Raw genomic sequence first — 25,268 nt, forward strand, 5'->3', positions numbered from 1 at the left:
TGGAACTAGTTCACTTAACAAAAAAAAAAAACTCAAAGCTTGCAAAATGAGAACAATTGAAAAGGGGGTCAAGTCGTCGTTGCCGTCGTTCCGTATTCAATACTCTCTCACGTGTGCTCTAGAAAAACCGTCGATAAATCTCAGACTCACAACGCGTAACGCCTAGCGACAATTTTTCTTCGCGAACTAGTGACTAATATCGTTTACCTTGCGAATTAAAGCCCTGTTATTACACAAGTTCTGTCAGATGATGCTATCATAAACGCGAATAATTTCGCTGGGACGAAAATGAAATACTACGGTCAAACGCGGCACGCCGCTCTGCTACGACTAGTGAGTGTAACTCTTTGAATCGCGAGCTTCTTTCTTTGCTAAGCGCACTAATTCTTCGTTTTCTTGTCTGGCTGCTGCTGCAGCGCTTTATTATTCGTTTCCTTCAAGAGCCAGACGTGTTCCATTACCAACACGCACACCTTGACGCGACGTGCATGAAGCGATCGCGGCGACGCACACTCTGCTCACAACGGCTGTGGGCATGTGCGCGTAAGGGCGAGAGTAAAGCAGCGAACAAGAAGCGCGTCGTTGCGAGTTCAAGAAGCAAAGTAAGAAGAATAGAAAGCTTTAGCGACGAATGATGGAGCGCATCGTTTGCGAAAAAAAGGGGCCTATGACTAATGCTGCCGTGGGGATCGAGAGAAAGAACGTGAGAACGAACGGTAACCGCACGACATGATGTAAGGGTGGGGGTGGAAGAAGGATCTCTAGCGCTAGATGCCGTGGAACCGTGATCTGACTGCAGCACTGCGGTGCGCCGCATACGCTATTTTCAAACGCAATTTTTACCCCTGCCGAATACTGCCAGTCTCTGCAACCACACCGTGACCGAAGTCAACACTTTGGCAAGCACGAAAAATGCACTTCAGCTGTACTTTTGCACAACTTAACGTAAGATTTCGCTCATACGAAACGGATACGACGTTACCGACGTTTTTTTCCACTGATCGGAGTTTTCTCCAAAAGGCTTAGGTTGGCAGCAGTGTATACGTCAACGCCGCTGAGCTCTCAAATTGACAGCTATGTTCGTCCTCAGCGGAGGACGCGATGCTTGCACCTGAAATTTATGCTTCGACCAAGGTATATAAGTCATATCCATCATGATGAATTACAAAATTCGTAAAAAATGAAAATAACTGTTCATAAACAACCAAAAACTTTATATTTGTGTAGCGATATCTTATGTTTTTGTATATTTTACGTATCAGGCGAACGTTCTCTCGGCAGAAGATCGTTTTCATGCGATATTTGATCGTTAACTTTTAGGAAGATTAAGTAATTCTACGTAAGTTTTATACTCGATTGACGATTGATAAAAATGTCTCATATGCATAGTTATTACATGCACTTTATGTTCCTATTGACTATCTATAAATTTAATGCCGGGAATTCCTGTTTTCTTGAAACTGTCAGCAGAAAAATCGATTTGTCGGTGAACGAATGGTATGATCCAACCCGACCAAGTATTTAAAGCTTGGTTCTGATGTTTTCCGCACGTGGCTACTCATAGTAAACAAGTATCATTTACCGGCCGAAAAGATTATATTTTTGAATAAGAATTCGTAAACTAGCAACTCAATTGTTGCTAATTGTTAGTGTAGAAACTGTTACTTGATAATCATGGCTTCGATGCGAATAAAGTAAGACGTAATGGTAGAGGGAAACTATGTGAGATGTGTACCATATTGCTTGTGTTTACAGAAAACCTGCGACCCGCAAGGGTAAAAAGGCGTTAGAGGAGCGAGAACCAAAAACTATAGAAAACCTAAAGAAGACCCTGATTATGGAAGGCCGAAAATGCTCCAATGAAATTCGGCAAGCGTTGAAAGATTTAAACCTTCTCAAGAAACCCAACGCACGCTTGATGAGGCGAAATAACGATGTTACCCCATTCGAAGACGCCACACCACTGGAACAGTACGTAAAATAATACACCGCATGTGGGAAGCAATAGCGCCATTAATACGTTTATTTTGCTGCTTATTTAGCTTGGCAAAAACGAATGACTGTCATCTGTTTTTGTTTGGATCTACCACAAAAAAGCGTCCTAACAATTTGATTATGGGACGCATGTACGACGAACAGGTACTGGATATGATTGAACTCGGCATCGACAACTACACGGCGCTGGAAAAGTTCAAGACGGAGAAAATTTCACAGTTCACAAAACCGGTCATAGTTTTCAATGGGTACAAGTGGAAGCTGACGGAAGAGCTGCGACGGATCAAGAGCTTGCTGTTGGATATGTTCCGCATCGATCAAATCGATTCCATTCGTCTGCAAGGCATAGAGCACGTGTTGAGTTTCACTCTAACCGACGACCTGACTATCCTGATACGGTCGTATCGCATCCAACTGAAAAAGAGTGGTCAGCGAACGCCTAGAATCGAGCTGGTTGAAATGGGCCCATCGTTGGATCTGTCGATTCGTCGCACGAAGATAGCGTCAGATAATCTGTACAAGGTCGCGATGAAGCAACCAGCCATTCTGAAGGCGGCCAAAAAGAAGAACATATCGCGCGATGGTCTGGGCAACGTGCATGGAAGAGTGCACGTCGGAAAGCAGGACATCAACACTCTGCAAACGAGAAAGATGAAGGGTCTGCGAAAAACGGCCGAGGAGAAGCGTGCGGAAAAATTGAACAAACGAAAACGGACCTCTACGGATGGTGGGGATGAGACCATGGATGGTGAATCGAATGCTGAGGACGGTGAAGGCATGGATGTGGACAGCGGGGATGGAGAGTAATAGGAACAATAATTGTACGCTTATTGGAATGAAATATAATGCATTCATAATACAATGCAAATTAATACGATTAAGATAGTATTTTCAATGGTTAATTTTGCTAACCCCAGCTATAAAATTGTACTGAAGCCCAAATACATTTCGAAAAAAATCAAAGCGTTACAATTCACAATATCCTGGAAATTCCTGATCACCTGTTTCATCAAATGCATGATCGTTGGCAGTAGCACATTCATTTTCGTCAACACTGTGTGTATAAAGAGCATCATATTTACTTGACACGTTTCGTGCCAAACGAACATTTGCAGTTTTCCCATGAAAAAGTCAATAGAATTGGCTTCACCTGGCTATTAGCATAATTTTATAAAACAACATTAAGATCAAGGTAACGTAAAAAGCTTAAATTGAAAAAAGGATTGGAAAATTGGAGTTAAAGCTTTTATTAAAAAAGCTTTGGCATGCTCTTCATCCCCATTGTATACAAGCTTGATTGCAAGCTCTATGTTTAAGGAAAAAAAAATCTATGCAATCCGTTGAGCATAAAAAACCATTGTTCATAATTGATTTGAGTTCAATTTGAATTTTTGATAGAGTGCAAAATTCGACTAGTGGACCAGACTAAAAAAATTAACTAATAAGTTGTGTAGAAAATTGTTTCCTACATATTACATTTGAAAACGCTTTTGAATTGCACATAATTTTTCACCTAGTTTTACTAATAAACGAGAAAGAAGAACCTTCTGCGAGCAAACGGGGTTTTGTCGCTGCAAAAAAAAACGAACAAACACAAGGTGAGTTATTGAATGAAACCAGCTGATCCGAGTAATGACCGATAATTGCTCGTACAGTGGTATAAAAACCCGTACACGGAGTCATAACCCTGCTGTGCGATCGTCACGTACTGGCGCCTCGGACAAAACCGGTTTTCCTTACACGAGCTAAGTGCGGAGTAATGAAACTACAACGAGTACCGTTACTCGTTCATACCCACGGTAGGGGGACGTTTTTTTGAACCTTTTTTTGTTTTGATAGTCCGTTGAAGCAGTTACGCTAGACGGCGTGGCAGACGTGCGGTCGCTTCCTGGCAAGTGACACCGGGAAATGGCATGCTGAATGGGGGTCAGTTGGGCTTTCATTCATACCCTTGAGTCTTACACGCGACATCGGCACAGGTGGGGTGGGTGTATCAAGGATTAAGCAAAAAAAAAACGACATCCTCTGAGCTGCATTCTCAAACCATCCGCGCCACTGCATTGGCCTTCGGTTGATGTTACAGGAAGTAGTAAATCATGTGTGCGCTTCTCAAGGCTACGACACTAATCATGAAAACCTCGAATCTGCGTTATCGGAAGAAGGTTCTCGTAGGGACCGAACCGTGCGAGTTGGAGAAGTGAATTTGGTAGTGGAATTCATTAACCCCAAAAAAAACAAGATCGATAGAAGCGTCCTCCGCAGCCAAAACACAACGCACCTTAGCTTGGGTTCTCTTTTGGGGAAACGCAAAACCTTGCACCGAGTTAAATCGAAGTCAAACAAAACAAAGCCAACAAAAAAAACACACACACACGCACACACAATCTCTTGAAGGTCATGCGCGCTCTAAATTCGAGGCGGAAACGAGCAGCCTCACTCGCCCTCCCCAAAAAGACTCCGATCTGAAGCCCAGCTGGTTGAGCTTTTTTCTTCTCTTCTTCTTCTCAGAGTTGTGTTATTTCGCTTTGTTTTGGGTTGACTTCTGCTTGGCTGCTTCTTGTTTCGTGTGATGTGTTTTTTTTTTGAATTTTTAAAACCAATCTTGCAGCCGCTCGGGGTCGGTCCACAAACTGGTGACGCAGCTGATCGGTCGAGCGTTGGGGCCGCCATTTTGGGCAGCGCCATTTGGGCTGATTCGCCGCTGGGAACAGACGCTTTTCGCAATCACCACCGGCCGTGATTACGTTCGCCGTGTGCCCCAAACGGATGGAACCGGTGCGGAACGGTGTGGACCGGTGCACCCGCTACCTCTCTTCCACCCACCCACCCATCATCATTTTCCCCCACCACGGAACGGCTGCTTAATCTCGTGAAACGAAAGCGAACCTTTTGTCTTTGGCGTGTCACCGAGTGTCAAGTTGTGACTCTCTGCTCTGGGTCGGTGTATGTTTGGTCCGTGAAACAACACCCTTCGCGCTGGGGCTGCGTTATGGTGGGAAGAAACCCTCGGTCCGAATTCCAACCCCGCTTCCTTCGGAGCTTTGTGTTAAATGGGGCGAATTGCAAATTAACGAAACCCATCGCGCTCTAGAGACACGGGTAGAGAAACGCAACATTTCGCAACACCTCTTCCTCCAGGCAGTCTATAGATTGTTTATTTAATTAAAAAAATAAAAAAGCTTAGTCCCAATCGCTTAAATCAACCCGCTCCGCTAGGTTCCGTCCTCCGTTACGCCCTTGCACGTGTCAGTTCGCAGAATGAGATGCTCCCCTCCAAAAGATGGCGCCGAAAGCGCCCGATCATTGGAGGTTAATTTGGTGTGGCTACGGCGTACGGCCTATTTGCGTGTGTGTGTGTGTGTGTCTCGAGCACGCACGACGCACATGGGGGATGGGGTGTGCTTCAGTATCAGTTTCCGGTTGTGAAATCGAGTAGTTTCCCCATGCGTCGTGTTGTTGCATCTTCCACCGATCTAGCAGATCGAGGGTGTGACGTTACGGACTCATCTGCTCTTGGCCGGTTCCTCCTCGGGAACCTCCTTCAGGTGTCCGATCGGTGTCGTGATGTGGGTACCATCGCCTGCGGAATGCAACACAACCTTAGTGTCCGGGAAAGCCGGAAAACCCAAAGGACAGCGGATGCTTACCGTACTTCTCCAGCGTCCTGCGAACGAGTTCCTTCGACGGTTCCTTCATATCGTACGCCAAACCAAGTTTGGAGAACACGTCCAGAAAGAATGTGGTCACGTTGGCGGAGTAATTGCCCAGTTCGGCCGCTTTGTAGTCCCACGGGAACACGTGGTGATAGTTGTGCCATCCTTCACCCATCGCCACGATCGAGACGGCTTTGTTCTCCGCCGGTCGGATGCGGCTGTGAAGAAGATCGATTAGAACGCTGCAGAGTGAGCACAGTGGGCTGCAAGATCACACTCACCTGTCGTACGGCTTGTTACCGTAAATGTGGGCCGCACTGTTCACAAGCCAGGTGAAGTTAAGCGTCAGCACGTTCCGCAGCAGACAGTTGGCGAGGAATGACAGGTACAACGGTTCTCCAAGGAACAACCACGGCACCATGGACGGTATGATGAACGTGAACAGGAACTTTAGCGCCATGAAGTACCGCTGGTGGAACTGGATCACGGGATCACCAAGCACGTCCGACATATCGATCAGCCGGCCCTTTTTGATGCATTCCGGGTGCTTCCGGAGTAGCAGCCAGCCAACATGGGCGTAGAAGAATCCCCGGTTCGAGTTGTGCGGGTCGGCATCCGTCTCGGAGTACTTGTGATGGATGCGGTGATCGCGCACCCAATCGTACAGACTGTTCTGACCCGCCATGCAGTAGCAGCACATCAGGATAATGCGCAGGGGTAGTTTCGCCTTATACGCCCGGTGTGTCCACAGCCGATGGGCTCCACCTGTAACACCGAGCCCAGCACAGCCACCCACGAAGAAACCTACGGTGAAACGTATCAAAAATAAAGCAAATCACGTAATCACCCACATGGTTAGATGACACCGGCGGCCTGTTTAAGCAAACGAAACGACGGTGTCTTAAGGAGCCGTGTGGCCACACAGCGTGACCGTTTCGGTAACACATATCAGCCCGCGACCGGATGCACGCGGGTAATTTGGGCGTAACGAAAATGTGGCCCCAAAATTTCCATCACAACCCAACTGCGCCGTTTGTGCACGGGCATGTGACGGCTTCGCTTATGCCATCACGGATCGGAACGGATGTCAATCTCCGTAGCGAAACCGATGGCATCTTTCTAAAGTCCCTCCTCGCTTTCAGAGCCATTTCAGAGCGTGCAGAATGTTCCCGTTCGCTTGGAGGCGCGATACTTTCGATGTCACCTTGAGCCGTTTCCTTTGGGAAAACCCTTCGGTGTGGACTGTTTGCTTTTCGCCAGCTCGAGTTCCTTCTAATGTCAATTTAATTGCCATCCGCTCGCGCGTTCGGGTTTGTAAGAGTTCGGCTCGTGACGCAAGGTTTTGCTAACAAACCTGTTTTTTTCGGAGCTACGTCACCCGAGGTAAAGACCAAAAAGAAAAGGTGGTGTGCGATTTTTGCTCCCATACACCAGCACAGGCAACTTAAGCACAGAGATAAGAAATTTAAAATTATAATACCAACGCGTCCGGGTGACGGGGCGCTTTTCGAGGTTCGGAGACGTCGTCCACCATCCATAACGGCTTGGTGTTTTCTAGTTTGCAGATAAATTTCACTTCGAACCGACTTTGAAATTAATGCCCACGGTCAATTTGCATACGATTCGCACAATGCCGTTGTGTGGGGTTTTTTTTTCTTCTTCGACGTTTCGAAGATTCTAGACATCCGCCTCATCTGCCTGGACGTACGCAACATGCCGAAATGTTGTTGGCATCGCAACATCGGCTCTGGAGGGGGTTGTTTTGCGGAAAAGTTACTAGTTTGACCAGCGCTACGAAATCGGAGCCTGATCATAGATGCGTGAAGGTTAGAAACGACCTGTTTATGCTGGAAAAACAGGTAATGCTCCTCCGCGAACTGGCGCTTGATCGCTTAGATATGAGATGGAACAGGAAGCGTTGATTCGCGCGAAGATGGCGATCGGAATTTTAGATTCACCAATTTACGACCCCAGCAAAATTTTTATGACCGTTTTCACCTCACACGTTTGCACCAACTTTTCTATCACGGCCAAACTTACCCCACATCCACGTCGTAAGCGTCGAGTACCAGACGTACTTGAAGAACATCACCACCGTTGTCAGGTGCAAACCACCGATCATCGCGACATTCTTCCACTTGATCTCGGCATCAAACTTCAACCCCAAATGATCCGCGATCCACTGTTGCAGGGCACGACCGGCTCGGCTCTGCTGCCACTTGTTGTAGTGCTGCAGATAGCTGTCCAGATCCTGATCGGTGATGCCCTTGCTGTCGCTCATCCCGTTAAAGTTGTTGTTCAGATCGTTAGCACCGGATGCGTTCTTCAGCTGGACGTCTTGCGCCCCGAGCACCATGCCCGGGACGGTTTCGGTCGTAGTTGCGACCGTCATGGTGTCTTCAGCAATGGTGGGAACAACAATCAGCAGGCGTTTACACTGTCGCGACGCGATCGCAACTAACGGGCGATCACCAAACGGATTCGCACTTGGTGCGTTCACTCCCACTCCTCGAGTGACGAGCTTCAAATTAGCCTTGGAATTCTGGCTTATCCGGTATTCGCTAGGTACACGCACAAATATTCACTCGCACACAGCCACACACACACATACACGATCGCAGGTTAGATGTCACGTTCGCACACGCACCGTCCGGTCTCGATCCCGGGAAGTCACCAAATTCATACGCCACCGGAGTTAGCCTTAAAGCTATTTCACACTTCAAGAACTGGTTGATCTTCTGCGCTCGCGCGCGCGTCTTTCGGGTGGCTGTGACGCTGTTCGCTTGGGGTCAGCAAAATTTGTGCCTTGTGGGGCCACTGGGGAGGCTTTTATATATATATAACATTTCGCAGGCTCGTGGAACCCATACGCACACCGGCGTACGGACCGGGTTGGGTTCCCAGCCACACCGGCACTCGCATCGCTTTTCGTTGTCACCCACTGGGAGGTGGATCTAAATTTTCATCCCCCCAAAAATACAGCACCACTCACACTAACATGCGAGCTTTCCGAAAGGCGTAAGCTCGATTCGAAGGCTCGTGTTTTTGGGCTGAGTTACTGCATCTTAGGGAGGCTGCAGCAATTGTGAACGAACGCCACGATAAGCGTTTGCTTAGATAATGGAGAAGCGAAAATAAGCTTTGTGCAGTCAAACAACCGAGACGATGGCGCATGGCCTGGACGGAAGCGAAAGGGGTCGATATTTGGTGCAGTTTGTTATTTTTGGAGCTTAAAACAAGCCCACTTTCCTTAGCAAACGATGACGAAACGATGATCATGACGACGGACTCAAATGCGGACAGTTTTGTTTTTAAGGAGATGTTTATTATAAAGTAAAGTAGCTTTTTTTTAAAAAACAACAACCTGACAGCTGGGTGAAAGAGGGCAATATCTGTGGGGATAACTTTGGCATGCGATGAACACGACGTCCGTTAGGAGTCGTCCGGTGCCGGAACCTCCTCCATGTGCCCGATCCGGGCGGTAATGTGTGTGCCATCGCCTGTAAGGAAATGAAGAGAGAAAAAAAAAACCTCAGAAAATCATCCAGCCAAAATAGGATTGGGTTCACAGATGCCTAGAAGGGTGTACTTACCGTATTTCGCGATCGTCCTTCGCACCAGATCCTTCGATGGTTCCTTCAGATCGTACGCCCAACCGATCTTGGAGAACACGTCCAACCAGAATGTGGTCACGTTGACAGAATAATTGCCCAGCTCAGCCGCCTTGTAGTCCCACGGGAACACGTGGTGATAGTTGTGCCATCCCTCGCCCATAGCAACCACGGAAACTGCACGGTTTTCCGCAGGATTGATGCGCCTGTCAAGGAGAGCAGCCAAAAGGGATCGTAACTTTTTTCCTGCTTCATACTTCCGTTGCGTGCTTACTTGTCGTACGGATGGTGACCGTAAAGGTGAGCGGCACTGTTAACCAACCAGGTAAAGTTCAGACTCAGGACGTACCGGACGAAGCACTGGCTGAAAAAGGACATCAGGAACGACTCGCCAAAGTAGTACCACGGGATGAATGTCGGTAGGAAGAAGCAGAACAGCAGTTTCATCAGCACAAAATTCCTGCCGAAGTGATCGAATTGGTGGGTAAGTTGTGTGTATTTTATGCAGATTTTCGAAAAAGCAACCAGTTCCATTAGAAGGAATAAATTTAGATGCCGATAAAAAGAAGTATATTTAGCATCAGCATCAACAAACGCATTCCAATAAAGGTGTAGTTTTTGTCTTTGATAATGGAAGAAGTTCGTAAATTACGGCGCAACCATATCGACCAAAGTGACCTTCTGGAAAGCTCGGATTGAGAGTTAGTATACATGTCGCCTTCGTTTGATTAGTAGCAACGGCACGATTAATCCAACCAACCGAGACGGTGCAACACCACAATTCGCACCTTTCGAAGATGTCAAGGGCTAGTGTTGAAAGTGACGCGTGTTAACTAACTGTCGATGTAAATTTTCAGCACCACCAGTTCCTCCCCTTATTCAGATTAATCGCACTCACTGATGCCACCGCGAATCGCACAACTAGGCACGGCCTGACGCATCTTCGATGCATAAGAGAAAACGTTTGCACATCGACACCGCGACCTTGCGTTCGGTCCAAAAATGGCTACCTCATCCGCAGCGTTTCATTGGAAGCGTTATGAACACGAGAATGGAGGCAGATTGACGAGGGATGCACAATAGTCTAAAACAAACGCAGCAAAGGTGCGGCTCCTTGAGTGTTTGTCAACAGCCGTCCGTGGTCGTTCGAAAGGTAGGCAAAAATAGCGCCTCAATCTGACACGGCCAAACTGCCAGCGTTAGATAATAGCTAATCCATTCGCTGCTCGATACGCTTTAGCTCTGGCAGCACGCTGGCAGAGTGGGGTGAGCTTTTCCCGCCCGCCTGAAGGTCACAATCAATAGGGTGGCTGGGCCCAAGCGAACGAACGATCATTGGTGCACCGCGTGGTGCCTACATTTAGGCGCCGTCTCTCATCGCAACGGCCAGCGAACGAGCGCAATTTGCTAATGGAATTTTAAGCGGGCACGTAATCACCCGACAGCTTTGCAAGGCGCCCACACGAGGGGGCAATGTCACGGTTAATGGGACGGTAGGTTATACCGGCTCGCCGGAAGGAGACACGCTTACGTACTTGTGATGGAACTGCACAACCGGATCACTGACGATGTCCGACATATCGATCAGGCGGCCCTTCTTGATGCACTCCGGGTGCTTCCGAAGCATCAGCCAGCCGACGTGCGCATACAGGAAGCCCCGGTTCGCGTTGTGTGGATCACCGTCCGTTTCCGAGTACTTGTGGTGGATGCGGTGATCCCGCACCCAATCGTAGATCGTGTTCTGGCCGGCGATCGAGTAGCAGCACATCAGAATGATGCGCAGGGGCAGCTTCGCTTTGTACGAGCGGTGACACCAGAGGCGGTGCACACCACCAGTCACGCCGAATCCGGCGCAACCACCGATGAAGAAACCTGTGGAAAAGCAGGGTTGAAGTTAGAGGAGTGTTAGGAAATACCGATCGATGGTGATGATGAGATCGATGACGATGACGTGAGCACGCGAATGTGGGTATTTTTTTTTCCCGCACCCAACGATGTACAGGCATTCCACGCGAGTGTAAAGCCCAAAGCATTGTGCATATGCCTGTGCCATGATCGATGTCTTAATCGACGAGCGTTTTGCTTTTGCGAACAAAAACAACCCCAAAATTTGCACTGCAGCCAGGTGAAGCTACAGGTGAGGTGAGTATGCAGATGCTGCGCAATGCTGACATCGATCATCACCTAAACGGCAGACGGCGTGGTTGTTGGGATGATGATCTTCACTCCATCCTCACTCATCGTCTGCGATGGCATCTTCGTTTTTTGACAGCATAACACTACCGGAGTGCGTAGAGAGGGGGGAAACGTGGACTCTGGACCGGAGGGAAGGCTGTCCGGGACAAGGGGGCGAGTTTTCGATTTCATTTGCGTTTCTCTTCCATCGGGCAATGATTTATGTCACGTTTCGAAATTCGATCAGCTGTTACGTTACGTTAATCGTGGTGCACGTTAAGGCCCTAACCAAGTGGGCTGTTTTTTTCTTCTTCTTTTTGGCCAGCTAAAGCGAACACCCCAGGAGAGAAGAAGAAAACAAAGCACACACGCACAACAATGGAGCGGTTGTTTTGGGGGCTCCCGCTTTGACGAAACGTGTTTTTTGAGGTGTTGCAGGGCTGGCCACTTGCCGATTCGGAAGGGACTCTGCGCCACGGACGGTGTGTTTTGTTTGAGAGGGAGCTTTTTTTTTTGAGGTTATGTTTTGCTTAGCTCCATAATGGCAACCCATAACTAGGTACCGTCATCGAGGAGGGAGTGATCAAATTTGTACTCCTTTAAACTCCTGAGCGGCATAGCAACGGTCGCTGACATTAGTCTGACCAACACCGCAATAAAAAACCAAACAGACAAATGGTTATTAATATTCACACATTTATCACAGTGCATTGGATACCGATGCATATGAGGAGTGCCATGTACCACGCTTACGACTCTCGCCCTCGAGTGTCCTTGTTTTATTTATAGCCCAGTTTGAGGTTTCGGCTGAACGGTGTTTCGATGCGATACCAAATTTAACGGCACGCCTGAGGCACACATTTCAATATGCATGCTTTTTTTTTGTAACGCCCCAACCGGCAACGATATTAGCGCCGCGTGTTTTAAGGATGCATATTTTAGGCGGATTCCGTCCAAAGTCCGACGTCGCCGACTTGGAAGCTGTCGAAGGCAAAATACGGCGATGACAGTGAAGAGGATGCGCCAATTGGATGCATCGTCAACTGGTGACGTTCGAAAGAGGTCATCGACGCAACAAACAAAAAAAACGGCACATCTGATAAACAAATAAATTCATATCTCTTCGGTGCATTCAAACGGACGGATGCCACTTTGGTCTTTGCGTTGCTAAATGGACGATAAGGCGTGCAGGATGGATATATTATTTAAATTTCTAATTCAAGCATGCCTCAAAAATAGCATCCTACACCAAAGCATCCTGTTAATGGAAGACGGATTGTGCAAGGATTCGCCTACATTTGGAGGTAGGTTCAAACATGAATGCAAATTTTGCGCCATATAACCGAGCGCGTTCGAATATGCTTGCACAAAATTCGGTGGCTCTCCAATTTATGTCATGAAATTCGTCAAGCCTTACGGTGCATAAACGGACAACATTTGATTTTCCTAACGCTTTACGATCGTTTGTCCCATGTTGGAACCAACCTTGGTGTCATTGTTTCCGTGTGACCTTCCGATGCAGGAGAATGGAAGTCGCTTGTACGGCTAAATCGCAAAATCTATTCGGATGAGATCTCATTCAGCTCGTTTGTAAAGACCTCCGGTGGGCAGTTTCGAGTGCAACGGTTGATTGATCGCCTTTTCTACGTCCGCATCGTGAATGACAAACTCAACTCGCGATCAGTCGCGGCTAGCGAAGGAACGATCCAATAAGGAGGCTGCAGAAGCGAAGCCTAGTTTCGATGCACTCTCAAGGTCCGCGAAACCGCGCGAAACATCATTTGTAACCGATCGATCTAATCTCTATTGGTTCTATTATTCGAACAACTTTCTAATTTACCAGCCAGCACCATAGAAGCGATGTGATTTTTTGTTCGGTTTGTTTCGGGGCTACAAGCGAGTCAAACGAGTTTCATCGCCCCCGTGTATTATTGGAGCATTGGTTGCCTCGATTACGCGTTGCCATTGCGAATTTGGCGCATTTGAACCGGTTGGCACATATCCTGGTGCGGCTGGTTTCCGCCTCACTACTCCATGGCTCGCCAACTGGCACGTTCGATTTTGAGATGGCAATGAGGTGATCGGGTGAAAAAAAATATCCTAAAATACCCTCTCACTAAACCCTAAGCACGTAATCATCGCGATCGAATGTGTTCTCTAAAGGTGGTGGCGAAAGGTGACGGCCTCTCAGCCGGTTACGTACGTACCCCAAAGATACGTGACGAGCGTGGCCTGCAACACGTAGTGCAAGAAGGACGCTATCGCGATCACGTGGAAGGTACCGATCATCAGCACATTGTTCCACTTGATCTCGTCGTCAAACTCGTAGCCAAGGTACCGCTTCACCAGCTCGGTCAGCTTCCGGCCCCAGGCGGACTGCTGCCAGCGGTTGTAGTGCTGAAGATAGCTGTCGAGATCCTTGCTGCTCACGGTGCGATCGTCCTCCAGCTCATTGTTGTTGTTATCTGCTGCCGAGTGGCTCGAGCTTCCCACTGACGCCTGTTGCTCCTGCTGTTGCTGCGGTTTCATGTACTGAGCCGAATTACCGGCAATGAACTGCAGCGTGCTCGTGATGCCGACCGTCATTTTGACGTGCACAAATCACTACCAATCACTATGCCACCATGCACACGTACTCCTGTGGGCACATACAATGCACACACACACACACACACGCACGACTTCACGAGCTGACACACGCACCCACACCCACGCATGCACACACTTACTCACAGTCACTGGATCTTTAGTGGTCACTGGGGTGTATTAGAGATCGAACCGATTCGGGGCGGGATTTTGAGCTTTCTCTTTCCCGGAGCTGATCGAACCCGCGGGCTGATTTTTTGGAAGCAACCCTCTACACGCGGTCCCTTCGCGCTTACACAATAGGTCCCCCACGACACAGTCAAATGGCTTGAAAGCTGGCAAACCCAGCCGACACTGGTGCAGGATGTGGATGGGTTCAAAACGTCCGCCTGGCTCGCGGTCTGATGGCAGACAGAAGCCTGGTGGCTCACGTCCCGACGGTTTTATATAGCTTCGCAGGTCGGTCCATGCATGCGGTCTCTTTCGAGCGCATACGCGGCCGCTTTTGGGTTGGTGGCGGCTGTGGGTTTGAGTGGAATTTCGGTGAATCCAAACACCTTGCCGCAGAGAGGTGGCCCGTGAGGTGTGGCCGTGTACTAAAGCGAGTAGATCCAACACTAGTAGGTCTTTTGATCGCTTGCGATCGTCACTCTCTTACTCATTTGAGGTACAGCCGCACCGCAAATCGTGTGAGGATGAGCTGCGCGTAAAGTGATCGACGGATATCCCGTGGACCGGAAAACCGGTTATAGGTTTGCGTTTAATTGTCATCGATTAATGGGCGCAGTACCGCGAATTGCGGGTGCGAATTTTCTCCGCTTGAGTGACGCAAATGAGCGACAGTAATGGGAGGAAAATATATATATAAAAATTCGCAACCAAAGTACGATTGTTAGGGTGAGCTTTGGTGGATCGTTCAAGGATCCTCAACTGTTATCCGCACGTGTCCTACGCGTTTCTAACGCGCCGAGGTCGTAACGATAGATCAACCAACAAAACTGAAACACCTTTACGACACGCACAAAGAACGTCACAATTAGAGACAAAAGCGGCTACCCGAGTGGGGTGGGATGGCACCGTCTCGTCAATGTTCCCGCCAATGTCAGTGCCAGTGATGATTAATGTTCGGACCAATCGAGAAAAACGTGCCTTTGGATCGCGAGCGATCAGTTTCCCGCCTGTAAATCGTTGCGATTGGGTAACCGAGCGGGCGTTTGGGGCGGACAAGCTTTTATACGGTTGTAGACTTTCGTACTCCGCCTTGAGCCCGGTGCCGGATCTGCCGCTTGTTTGCCAGTGCCACGGGTGAGCTAGAGAGGCTCGCTTCGCACGATGTGTGCTGGCAGAGAGCTCCGGCATCTGTGGAGAGGGATTCATTTCGAATTCCGTTCAGAACCATGCGAATTATGATTCACGAATGACATTTTTTAACAGGGCGTTCAAAATGAAGCTAGGGCAAAGCAAGCAAATGTAAACCTGTTTAGCGAGAGACCTGTTTGCGGTGTTCGATAGCCAAAATCGAGCAAATGTTGCGAAATTGTCGACCCCCGCCTGGGGTTAAATAGACCGAAAGGAAAAGCGCTAGGACAGGATTTGTGTTTCCCGGACTCAAAATTAATATGTTAGCCATTTTAATGTCTTCCAGAGGAGGTCACCGAACAGCACTAGGTACTGCTGCTCAAATAGCTCTTGTTACTGGCAACCTGCCTAACATGTGCTCGAGGGTTACGTGTCGAGGGTTTTGCAAAGAAACTCGCATTTTACGATACGGCTAGAGTTAAGCGGTTTGGCTCGAAGCGTTTGGATCGTTAGGTGGTTGGATTTTTTTTGGTGAAAGGCCAAAACTCGAAGCTGGGAGTCGTTTTGTGCGTAGGTAAAGGTCCTCGCATGCGTTAGACGTGGAGTTTAGATTGGCTGATGGCTTGTCAATTCGCCTTGGAAGATTGTTATATATCTTTTGGAGTGTATTTTTATTCTTCTCTTCCTGATCGTGGTGAGGGCCAGTTGCCTCCGGCGTGAGATCACCTAATCGTATCACGGTCCTAGTTAACCAGCCACTACTTTGGCGTTGCGTCCTTAAACCTAATCGGATAAAATCGATCATCTGGTGATAGATTGTTTTAATTGGTTTACTGCTGATGGAGCTTGCAAAGGAAACTAGTGTACAGGTTGGCTTCAGTGGTTTGGTTGTAAAACGTATTGCCTCCAAATGCAGGATACTTTGGTGGTAAAAGAGCAGTGACACACCTTGAAGTATAAACGCTCTGCAAAGTTAAACAATTTACATGGGCTTTATTTGCGCAACAATAGATAAAAGAAAATTCATATAGGAGGATAGAATGGTTTGATTGCTTGGGAAACCTAGTACGATTAACAAATTAAATATAATCCTCCTCAATTATTACAAAACCTATAATTGATATATGTATGACGAACACACGACAGAAGAAATATCAAAAATTTGCAACTTAAACATGCTGCTTAATATGCAAAATTGCTTTCTTTAGTCCGCTCGACTCACAGTAAGAGCGCATGGGTTCGAGATCTCCTCGTCTGAGACCATTGACAAATTTATGCAAAATCAGATGTACTGGGCTTTTGTCTTTGTTTTGTATTTTTCCCCAAATGCAGCCTTTCGCACCGGTTCGGGATGGATTGCTAATTTTCACACCTCATCCGACAGCCGACGAAATGGTCGTGTCCAAACGAAAAAAAAAAATGCAGGAACACAAACCCTCGGAGGCTACCCCAAAACGACTACGGGACCTCCCCCGGACAGCGACGCGTCTCACATGGGCTCGACTTGTGGTTGTGCTAATGATTTTTGACGCTTCGCTACCATTTTTTGCTCACCACTCGCAGGACCACGCGGTTTATCGACGGTTAAGCGCCCGATAAACGATCCGTTGCTATCTCAATTCGCGCCACTTGCGCCCAGCACCTGCTCGCACGACTGACTGACCACGGTGTTGGCCTTATGGGGCATCGAGTGGCCACGGACCGGCTCCTGTGGCCATCGTTGCGGTCGTAATGAAGCCGTCAACTTGGACTGAATAAACACGCCCGGAGTAAAACGGAGGCGAAGGAACGCAACATCTGGTGGAAGATATTCTATGTCAACTGGCTCAGGCACCGGATTTAGGTTCGATTTGAATTTTGTACAGGCGCACGAGATGAAGCCCTTCAACGTGCCCTTCGACCACGCGAGAGACAACACCACCACGGGTCGACTCGCACGTACCATTTGGGTGTGGTTAGTCTTCACCTTGAGCGGAAGATGCTACCGATGGCGCATACAAATGGCGTTCCACCCGGAAACCACAGGCAACGATGCTGGGCCAGACAATAGCCCTCGATCGTGTCCCGATCAGCCACCAAACGCGTGGCTGCGTGCGTCGAATCGGGGGCGCAGAGAATTAGTATAGCCACGGCTAAACTAGCATGAAGGTGAGCAGGTGAACGAATCGCCTGTAATAGAGCGGGCTGATCGAAGGCACGATCAGGGCATGATTTTCTCAAAACAATCGGCCACGTTCGTATGCGTGCGCGCCTTCATAGTTTCGAAACAGCTGCAACCGGTGGGTGGGTAGAGGAGGAAGAAAATCGATATCGAAAAAAAACCCTCCCCAAAAAAAAACGAAAACACCCAACAACGAACGAAGGCGAAGAAGAAGATGCTGCTATGTCGTGGACGGCACGCATTCAAATTAAGCATCTTCGATGACACGTCACATGCGTGAAGTTGACAGTTTTATAGCACGTGTTCGTGGGACGCGTCGAAACCACGCGCTTGCTTATGGAACCGCCCGATTAAACGGCCATTTTCAAACATCGTGCCCTGCGCTATTTTTCACCTTCTTCCAGCGTTTGACGTTCAAAAGTCCTGAGGCTGCGGGGTTAATGCAATGCGCCAACGTCTCATTAGATGTAGCAACTTGCGGACTTGCGCCGGTGACGTAATGTTTCGTCTTCAAAAAATGAGGTGCCTCGTACCGCGCAATAACTCGCGGTGTACGCACGTAATGAGCACTTTTTGATACATTTGCCTGGCGGGCACTGTGCGCATACGGTCCGCGTGTGTGGATGGTGAAAATACGAGCGTCTTAGCCTAGATTCAACCCCCATCTCGCGCACCAAACCAAAACCTTACGGGTGGGGAGATCCCAAGTGCAACAAAGGACAATCGCGGTTGGGTAGTTATTCTGCGGTACGTTGCGCAACCGAATTGGAGGGGGGGTTGGGGACTCCTAACGTGTGCGAGCAATGACCCTACACGGTGGTGCCCGTTAGATGCAAAAGCGCGCCATTTCAGGGGAACCACGCGCGCCACCACCGAAAGGTCTTAAACCACGCGCGTGGAGTGCGCGTGGAGTAAGCGCATGAATAAAACTTTCGCTTGGATCCGCGATCCGGTTTGAGGAGTGGCATCTTGGGAGCAGTTGCGGGCTGACATTCACCTCCGTCATAACTCAACCGTTAGAGCAAACAACGAGCGTTCAAGCGATTGTTGCGCAAGAGCCTCGGGGATGTCCTACTCTCGGTGACACCATTTGATGGGGTGGGTTGTGACCTCGGGACCTCCGGAGAGTCGCCATTTTGCTCCCACATACCGGTGCATCCAAGAAATCATCGAACGGCCATCGTTTGTCGGTGTCCTTGGTGCACTTCATTGCACTCGGCGCCGGCAGATTCTCTGCTCGAGATTGCTCAGATCGCGATGGTGGTTGTGGTGATGTAATTTACGTGGTTTATCCCCGCAGGGATGCTCAACCAGGCGCTCATTGGTTGGTTGCATCGTTTGAGCAACCTGAGTTTTGGGTCTTGCGAATACTTTGCGATCGAGTTTCGTGCCTTGGTGTGGCGTGGAACCGAATCAGCGTTCTCTAAGGCAGTCTCCATTGTTTCGCAATGCAAGGTTAGGTCACGCATTGTGATGAGAGGGGAAGGAAAATGTGTAAGTTAGCGTTAATTAGCGAATCAATTTGTATCTGACCATTTCTCCCACAGAACCACCGTGGGGATCGCACAACATTGGGGACGAACTTGAACGAACGCGATTTTATGGTGAAATTCCACGCGGTTCCGAATCATGTTTCGCTGTGAAAAGCATGAATTCCACCTTCTCAGAACAAACTACCGTCTATAGTTTGGCAACCGTCTATTTTGCAGAAGCAACGTCTTTCAAGAGGCAACTTATCATCTTCTTAGAGATATTAGACCGGAGTTTCTGCGTGGTAAGGGAGTTGCGTGCGTCTAGAGATTTTCTCCTGTTCTACACACTTCTGATGAAGAGCATGTTGCCGATTTCGGTAGACCTCAAGGAAATTCGTTCGTTCGGCGAGCTTTTGTACTGTACAGGTAGTACCACATCGGTTTCGTTAGTAGATTAACGATCGATAAAGCCTTCATCGGAGGTAGAATGACTACCGATAATGGTCCTGACAGAAACCTGTTTACATTTTCACGTTTGCATGCAGGAAACTAAGCGTTTTCTGTGCTGTCGAGTCGTTACTAAAAGGTTGATGATTTAAGCATCGTTCGGAAATGGTTCTGTACGTTAGATTAAAGATTTAGGCACACAGTTCAAGGGTGAAGTGATCGTAAAGCAAAAGCCAATATAAAATTTGATCTTGGGCCGAGAAGCGGTGAATCAAACTGTAGAATACTGCCAACCTTGATGGCAGCGCGATAAATCACTTGAAGATCGATATTCGGCCGCCAATTTGTGCCAAATTGGATATATTTAAAAAAAAACAGTGCTGGTTTTTGGTGAGCTAAATCAATCAAAACAAAATTTACATGAAGAACGTTATAGTGAAAGAAAATTCATATATTGACCCCATGGTAATAGGAAAAGGGATCAGCTTAGTCTATAATTTTGACCATACAGATTAATGACTATCGATGATTATAGACTATCTTTAATCTATGATTTTAGACCGGCAAATAATTTTTACTAATAGTAAAGATGTATTTTTATTTAACTACAAACAACATTTCTGCAGGCATGTTTATCGGCTATCAGTCAATTGGCCAGCAACTAATGATCTTGTAAAAATTGTCAATGTCTTCAAATGATCCATGGTCGATTGATTATTTGGGTCAACGTTTCACTTTCATACGTTGGACACGGTAAAAACGGCAAAAACGAAACACGAAAGCATTTTGCACACTTCCTTAATGTGTACTGTTACCCTGCACATTTCCGTTTGGCGAAGTTTTGGCGGAGTTAACAAACGGTTTGTCTGATCGTATATGTTCGTGGTGCGTACTCGTTTTTAATCATTTCATTCAGAGCGTAAAACTAGTGATTTGTAGCGACAAATTACAGAAGGATTTTTCACATGCATGCCTATTGGAGAAAGGATGGATACTAGCATGGGAAATTTGTGCGAAATATCATTGAAAAGAGAATTTTAATCACGCCTGGATGTATGCAACGCTGATGATGGGCTTCCCAACATGACCAATTATCGACACCTTTTATTCATAAAGCACGACCATAGCGGGTTAAAGAGCCAGGGCCAGCCACAAATTCATGAATCCTAATTAACTTGCACAATACGACGCCAACCATACTCGTCAAAACCCCAACAATCATAACACAGGACCGCCGATCACCGCACCGTAATGAAAAGCACCCTTCTCTTCTGCACAACGTAGATCGATTTGGTGTATTTTATTTCACAACAACAAGCCCCCATCATCAGTTCGTCTATCCGCTACGCGAGTCTAGCTCCCTCGGGTCGGTCGGCGTTCGCTTCCTCCAAAATCCACACCGAATCTTCGAGGCGCAGGAGTAGCGGATGAAAACCTAGACCCTAATTTTTACATTAATTAAAACAAAAAAAAAAGAAACGACACACAAACGTTGTGCGTGCTCGCTGTCCGGCAAACGGGATAAACGCAGCGGCCGATGGCAAAAAGGAAGCCGCCGAGTGCCGGCTGAGCTCGCAATAAATTATGCATCCGTCCGATCCGTCGAAACCGGGTGGAATGGGGACACTTATCAGCTAGATCTGATTGGCCTGCGCCCACCCGTTAGTGGAGCCGCTCGTTTTGGAGATAATGTTCACGCGCCAGGTTGCACATGTCCTCGGCACCGGCTTGCTTGAGGCAGTCCACGATCGGTTTGCCGCTATCGACCGCCATCGTGAGACCACGTTTGACCGCTTCAGTGGTCATCGTTTGCAGCTTCGTCGCCTGACCGGTGGCGGCGCAGATGCGAATGAACGCCGTGGTACATCCGGATCCTGGACAAAGCAGCAAATGGGCAAAGATTGAGCGTGAAATGAGCGGGAACAAGCGTCACAGCGGTCTTACCGTAATTGCCGAACTCGCCACTCTGGTAGTCGAACGGAAGCAGATAATGATACTGCGGCCAGTAGCTCTTCGTCACCAGGAACACCATGTTCGATTCGGACTGCTTCTGGCTCTTGTCCAGGCCCCAGACGAAGTGGGCCGAGTTGATCAGCCAGGCGACGTTCAGCACGATCAGGTAGCGCAGCGAGAACGCGACGAAAATGGCCGCCTGTACGGAATCGCCCCAGTACTCGAGCGGGGCATTGATCGGCAGCAGGACGAACAGAACCGGATACAGCAGCCAGTAGAAGCGCCGCTGGAACATCACGATCCGGTCGGTCTCTAGGTCGCTCATGTCGATCGCCTGCAGCAGTTGTTCCTGCCGCGCGCTCAGCTTGCGGATGTTGGCGAACACCTGCGCGTGCAGGAAGTCCTTGTCGCTGTAGTACGGATCATCGACGGTGCGGAACTTCTCGTGGTGCAGCCGGTGCATGCGCACCCAATCGTAGATTGAGCCCTGCGTGCGTGCGGGGAAAGCAAAAAAGAAAAACCCCGATCGTGAGCTTTCGAGCTTTTGCGTGAGCTTTCGAGCAGCTTCCAGGTTGAGCAGTCGAGCAGTTGCGATGCTGTGCGGCTGTCGATCGATCGAGCGTTACGCGTTACGTACCTGTCCGGCGAGGGTTTGAAAGATCATCAGCGTGAAGCGTAGCATCGTCGAAGCCTGGTACGTCCTATGCGCCCACAGCCTATGAGCTCCAGCCGTAACGCCCAAGATGCCGCACAGCGTTAGCAAGAAAGCTGCGTGCGATGAAAGTGAAACTTTGTTAGATGGCCGGCGGCGTTTGGGCTTCTCGCGTACTCACTGAAGCAGAACGTGATGGCTGAGGTGTGAGAAAACAGCACAAAGCCACCGTACACGCCGAGAATGTTAAGATGAATGTAGAACAACACCGACGGCCAGCTGGCCTCCCGTTTGGTGTCCCTCGAGGAACCATTCGCCGCGCTGGGAGTTGCGTCCGATTGGGCAGGTGATGGCGCCTTCCGTTCGGTTGAGGCATCCGCGCTCGTGAAATTCTCATTATGGTCGGCCATTTTTTTTTCGGGATACTCTGCGGAATGGAGTCTGAAGCGAGAAGAGAGACAAATAGTTGCTGTCACTCGCCCACAAGGTCAATGCCGCATGCTGGACAACCGTGGCTCACAAACCAGGGCGGGAATGGTGCCCGAGAAACAAAGCAGATTATGGCCGTCGTCGGAAGCGGATCGGCGTCGTTACGGATCGCGACGATTTACAGCACCACACAATAAGTACGAATTGCCCGCGACCTACGTGCGCAACGCGATACGCTGAAGGACGGCGGGCGTCTTTGGTGGGAGGGCTTGTTGGTTCGCCTTCGAAGGTCGGAGTGTGCAATTACAAGGATCGCATTGAGCGCTTCCACGCGCGGTTTATGACAACCCGCGATCCGACGAGGCCCTTTCACTTTTGTATCCTTGCGCATGCCACGTCGGTGACTTTGAGGAGACCCGGTTTTCCGGTGCGGGTCGGACTATTTAAGCTCGTGTGTGCGTCATGGGTGGGATAGTGTGATGGCGAAAGCCTGGCTGTCGTTGAGCCGAGCTGGCCTCCCCGAGGGGGTGCGAAAGGTTAAGCGTATGTTAAGCAAGCGCAAACGGGGCGCATAATTTCAATGATAGTCTCGCAATGAAAAGCGCACCCGGTGATGGTCAGGAAAAATACGTACACACGCCCGAACCCATTGAATATGCATCCAATCCAACCGTACGAGCTCGATTTCATTAACAAACGGGGAATTTGCTACATCCAAATTCTCACGCTGGCCCTGCGCAAACAATGAGCCCTCGGGCGCTCCAGAAGCGTTTAATGATGGGATGGAAAGAGGCGTACGATCGACCTCACGCACGAAAGTTTACGCACGTGGTCGATTTGGTGTGGTCGAGTTACGTTAGAACAGCAGCCCAGTACCGGTTAGACAGGTTTGGTAGTCCTCGATCGGGTGAGAATATCGCCGAAAAGCTTCACAAACATCCGGAACCGATTTCGTCCCCGGATCGGGTTGGAATTTTTGGCGCTCTTGTTCATTGACGCTGTTAACAGTTGAGCTTTGGGTTCGTATAATTCATGGCTTCGTCAGTCCAGCTGCTCGCACGCAACTTCGTCATAAAGTAACGATCGTCTCGTACGAATATTTGACTATCTAAAACCGGCTCGTTTAGTGCCGTGGTAGAACGGACGATCGGAAGCTTCCTTCTCTCTTTCTCTCCGCCAGTCTCTCTCTCTCTCTCTCTCTCTCTCTCGTTCTCGCTCTTCGAAAGCGTTAAATAATCATATCATCGCGGTGGGTAATTAGAATTGGAAGCAAACACACGCTGCTTATGTGCCTAATTGACCTTTGCCTAAGGGGCCAATTTTTTTATTTGCCAGTCATGGGCTACGCTGCGCAACGCACCGTGAATTGTTAACGATTTTCCCGACCTCCAGCCAGGTGAGGCCGGGAAAATGATAGTACTGCACGTGTGCTCGTTGCTGACCAAGAAATGGGGAGAAACGAAAAAACTCTGATGCAATGGATTGTTCGCGGTTTTTGCTAATGAGCTTAAAAAGGTTCAGAAGATTTAAAATAACTCTTAAAAATATGTCCTAAAAAGCTCTAAATTAACGGGCTGTGCTATTGCCCAGCACGGGCGATACTTGCTCCAGAGGTACGTCCTCGGTTGCCCTGAATTCGTAGTTAACGTCATAATGACCCCAAAAACCTTCGCCTTCCAGCGGCCGGTCTTCAGGGTCGTTAATATTATGACGCCCCAGCAGGGTAAAATCACTGCCTACAACTACAGCTCCTTTATAGTGGCTTTTTGGTCGTTTCGCGTCCACCGTAAGTGGTTTTTGGAGCTGGTTGTGACAGGAGAGGATAAGCAAAAACCAAGTCGCATGGAAACACCGAACTAGTGATAGCCTTGAAGCACGCGTGACACTTGAGATGGTTAATTTAGTGGCGAGCTTCGTCAGGCCTTAGTCGTCAGTTGATAAGCCGAACTTTTGTGGCCGGTTGGATGGCGTGTGTGTGTGTATGTGTGTGTGGATGTGTTTTATTTTCGCTTCCTCTGCTATCACCCACAGTCTCTTTTGTGTCACCCAATTCGAGGGAGCGCCTCAATTAGGCCGGCTCTTGATGATTTCCTCTCGATTTCCATGCGGCGTTCTTTCCTATTTTTTGTTTCCTATCGTTCGTTTTGGTGTATCCGTAAATCAGCGGCCACTAAGTGGCACGAGCGCATTGTAATATCGCATCCTTCGGTGCGTCACCTTCGAACTCGAACCAAAACGCATGTGTTGCAACGCGCACATGCGAACCATGTGGCGAGATTATCGGACGAATATTAACGAACAGAAACTAAGTCGCGCCTTGGTGTGAAGAATAATTTTAAACATTACGCCACCTGTCACTGGAGGTGTTTAAAGATCGTTCAGTGGGGGAACTGCGAGAGTTGGAAGACCATGGAGTCTGCCGCTAGAAATGACGATCGTTGTGTGTTCTGAGTCATTCCTACGCCTACGATCGCGATCAATTAAGAGCTTTATCCTGCCTAAACACACACACACACATACACACCCGCACAATATCATCACAATCACGTTTTCTCACACACAGACACATCACTCATTAGCAAAATCAACCAAAAAGAACCTAGCCGTAGTTTTGCGCTTCCAAAATGATCACTCACATGAACACAGGTTACGTTTGGGGCGCTTTTTAATCGACTACTACGTCGAATCCCTCTCGAGAAGTTGGTGCTCCTGTAGGGCTACTCGATACCTGCTTGCGGTCTCTCCCTAGAGGCAGATGACAATCACGAAGTGGTATTCAACGAATTCCATCCGCGGTGGCCGTTCGTTGTCTACGCAGCGTTGGAATCACCGTGA

The 25,268-nt window shown here is 48.6% G+C and overlaps 4 protein-coding genes across 4 annotated transcripts; 1 reads left to right on the forward strand and 3 right to left on the reverse strand.

Moving 5' to 3' along the window:
• Positions 1 to 1,674: 1,674 nt before the first annotated feature.
• Positions 1,675 to 2,830, forward strand: LOC128732089 (ribosome production factor 2 homolog). Its single transcript, XM_053825251.1, has 3 exons — positions 1,675 to 1,694; positions 1,756 to 1,971; positions 2,043 to 2,830. Exons 1-3 carry the CDS (start codon positions 1,675 to 1,677, stop codon positions 2,800 to 2,802), a joined length of 996 nt encoding a protein of 331 aa, XP_053681226.1. The 3' UTR covers positions 2,803 to 2,830.
• Positions 2,831 to 5,127: 2,297 nt separating this feature from the next.
• Positions 5,128 to 8,040, reverse strand: LOC128721389 (stearoyl-CoA desaturase 5-like). The gene is made up of 4 exons (XM_053815139.1): positions 7,689 to 8,040; positions 5,930 to 6,452; positions 5,643 to 5,866; positions 5,128 to 5,575 (listed from the first exon to the last, which is right to left on the reverse strand). Exons 1-4 carry the CDS (start codon positions 8,038 to 8,040, stop codon positions 5,499 to 5,501), a joined length of 1,176 nt encoding a protein of 391 aa, XP_053671114.1. The 3' UTR covers positions 5,128 to 5,498.
• A 921-nt stretch (positions 8,041 to 8,961) lies between these two features.
• LOC128731433 (acyl-CoA Delta-9 desaturase-like) lies at positions 8,962 to 14,346 on the reverse strand. Its single transcript, XM_053824555.1, has 5 exons — positions 13,642 to 14,346; positions 10,795 to 11,131; positions 9,534 to 9,719; positions 9,242 to 9,465; positions 8,962 to 9,148 (listed from the first exon to the last, which is right to left on the reverse strand). The coding sequence occupies exons 1-5, from the start codon at positions 14,018 to 14,020 to the stop codon at positions 9,081 to 9,083; spliced, it is 1,194 nt and encodes a 397-aa protein (XP_053680530.1). The 5' UTR covers positions 14,021 to 14,346; the 3' UTR covers positions 8,962 to 9,080.
• Positions 14,347 to 20,677: 6,331 nt separating this feature from the next.
• LOC128721982 (acyl-CoA Delta-9 desaturase) lies at positions 20,678 to 22,414 on the reverse strand. Its single transcript, XM_053815793.1, has 4 exons — positions 22,186 to 22,414; positions 21,990 to 22,120; positions 21,344 to 21,839; positions 20,678 to 21,273 (listed from the first exon to the last, which is right to left on the reverse strand). The coding sequence occupies exons 1-4, from the start codon at positions 22,412 to 22,414 to the stop codon at positions 21,062 to 21,064; spliced, it is 1,068 nt and encodes a 355-aa protein (XP_053671768.1). The 3' UTR covers positions 20,678 to 21,061.
• Positions 22,415 to 25,268: the final 2,854 nt, after the last annotated feature.

The sequence above is a fragment of the Anopheles nili genome, chromosome 2, assembly GCF_943737925.1.
Source record: "Anopheles nili chromosome 2, idAnoNiliSN_F5_01, whole genome shotgun sequence".
NCBI classification, from domain to species: Eukaryota; Metazoa; Arthropoda; class Insecta; order Diptera; family Culicidae; genus Anopheles; species Anopheles nili.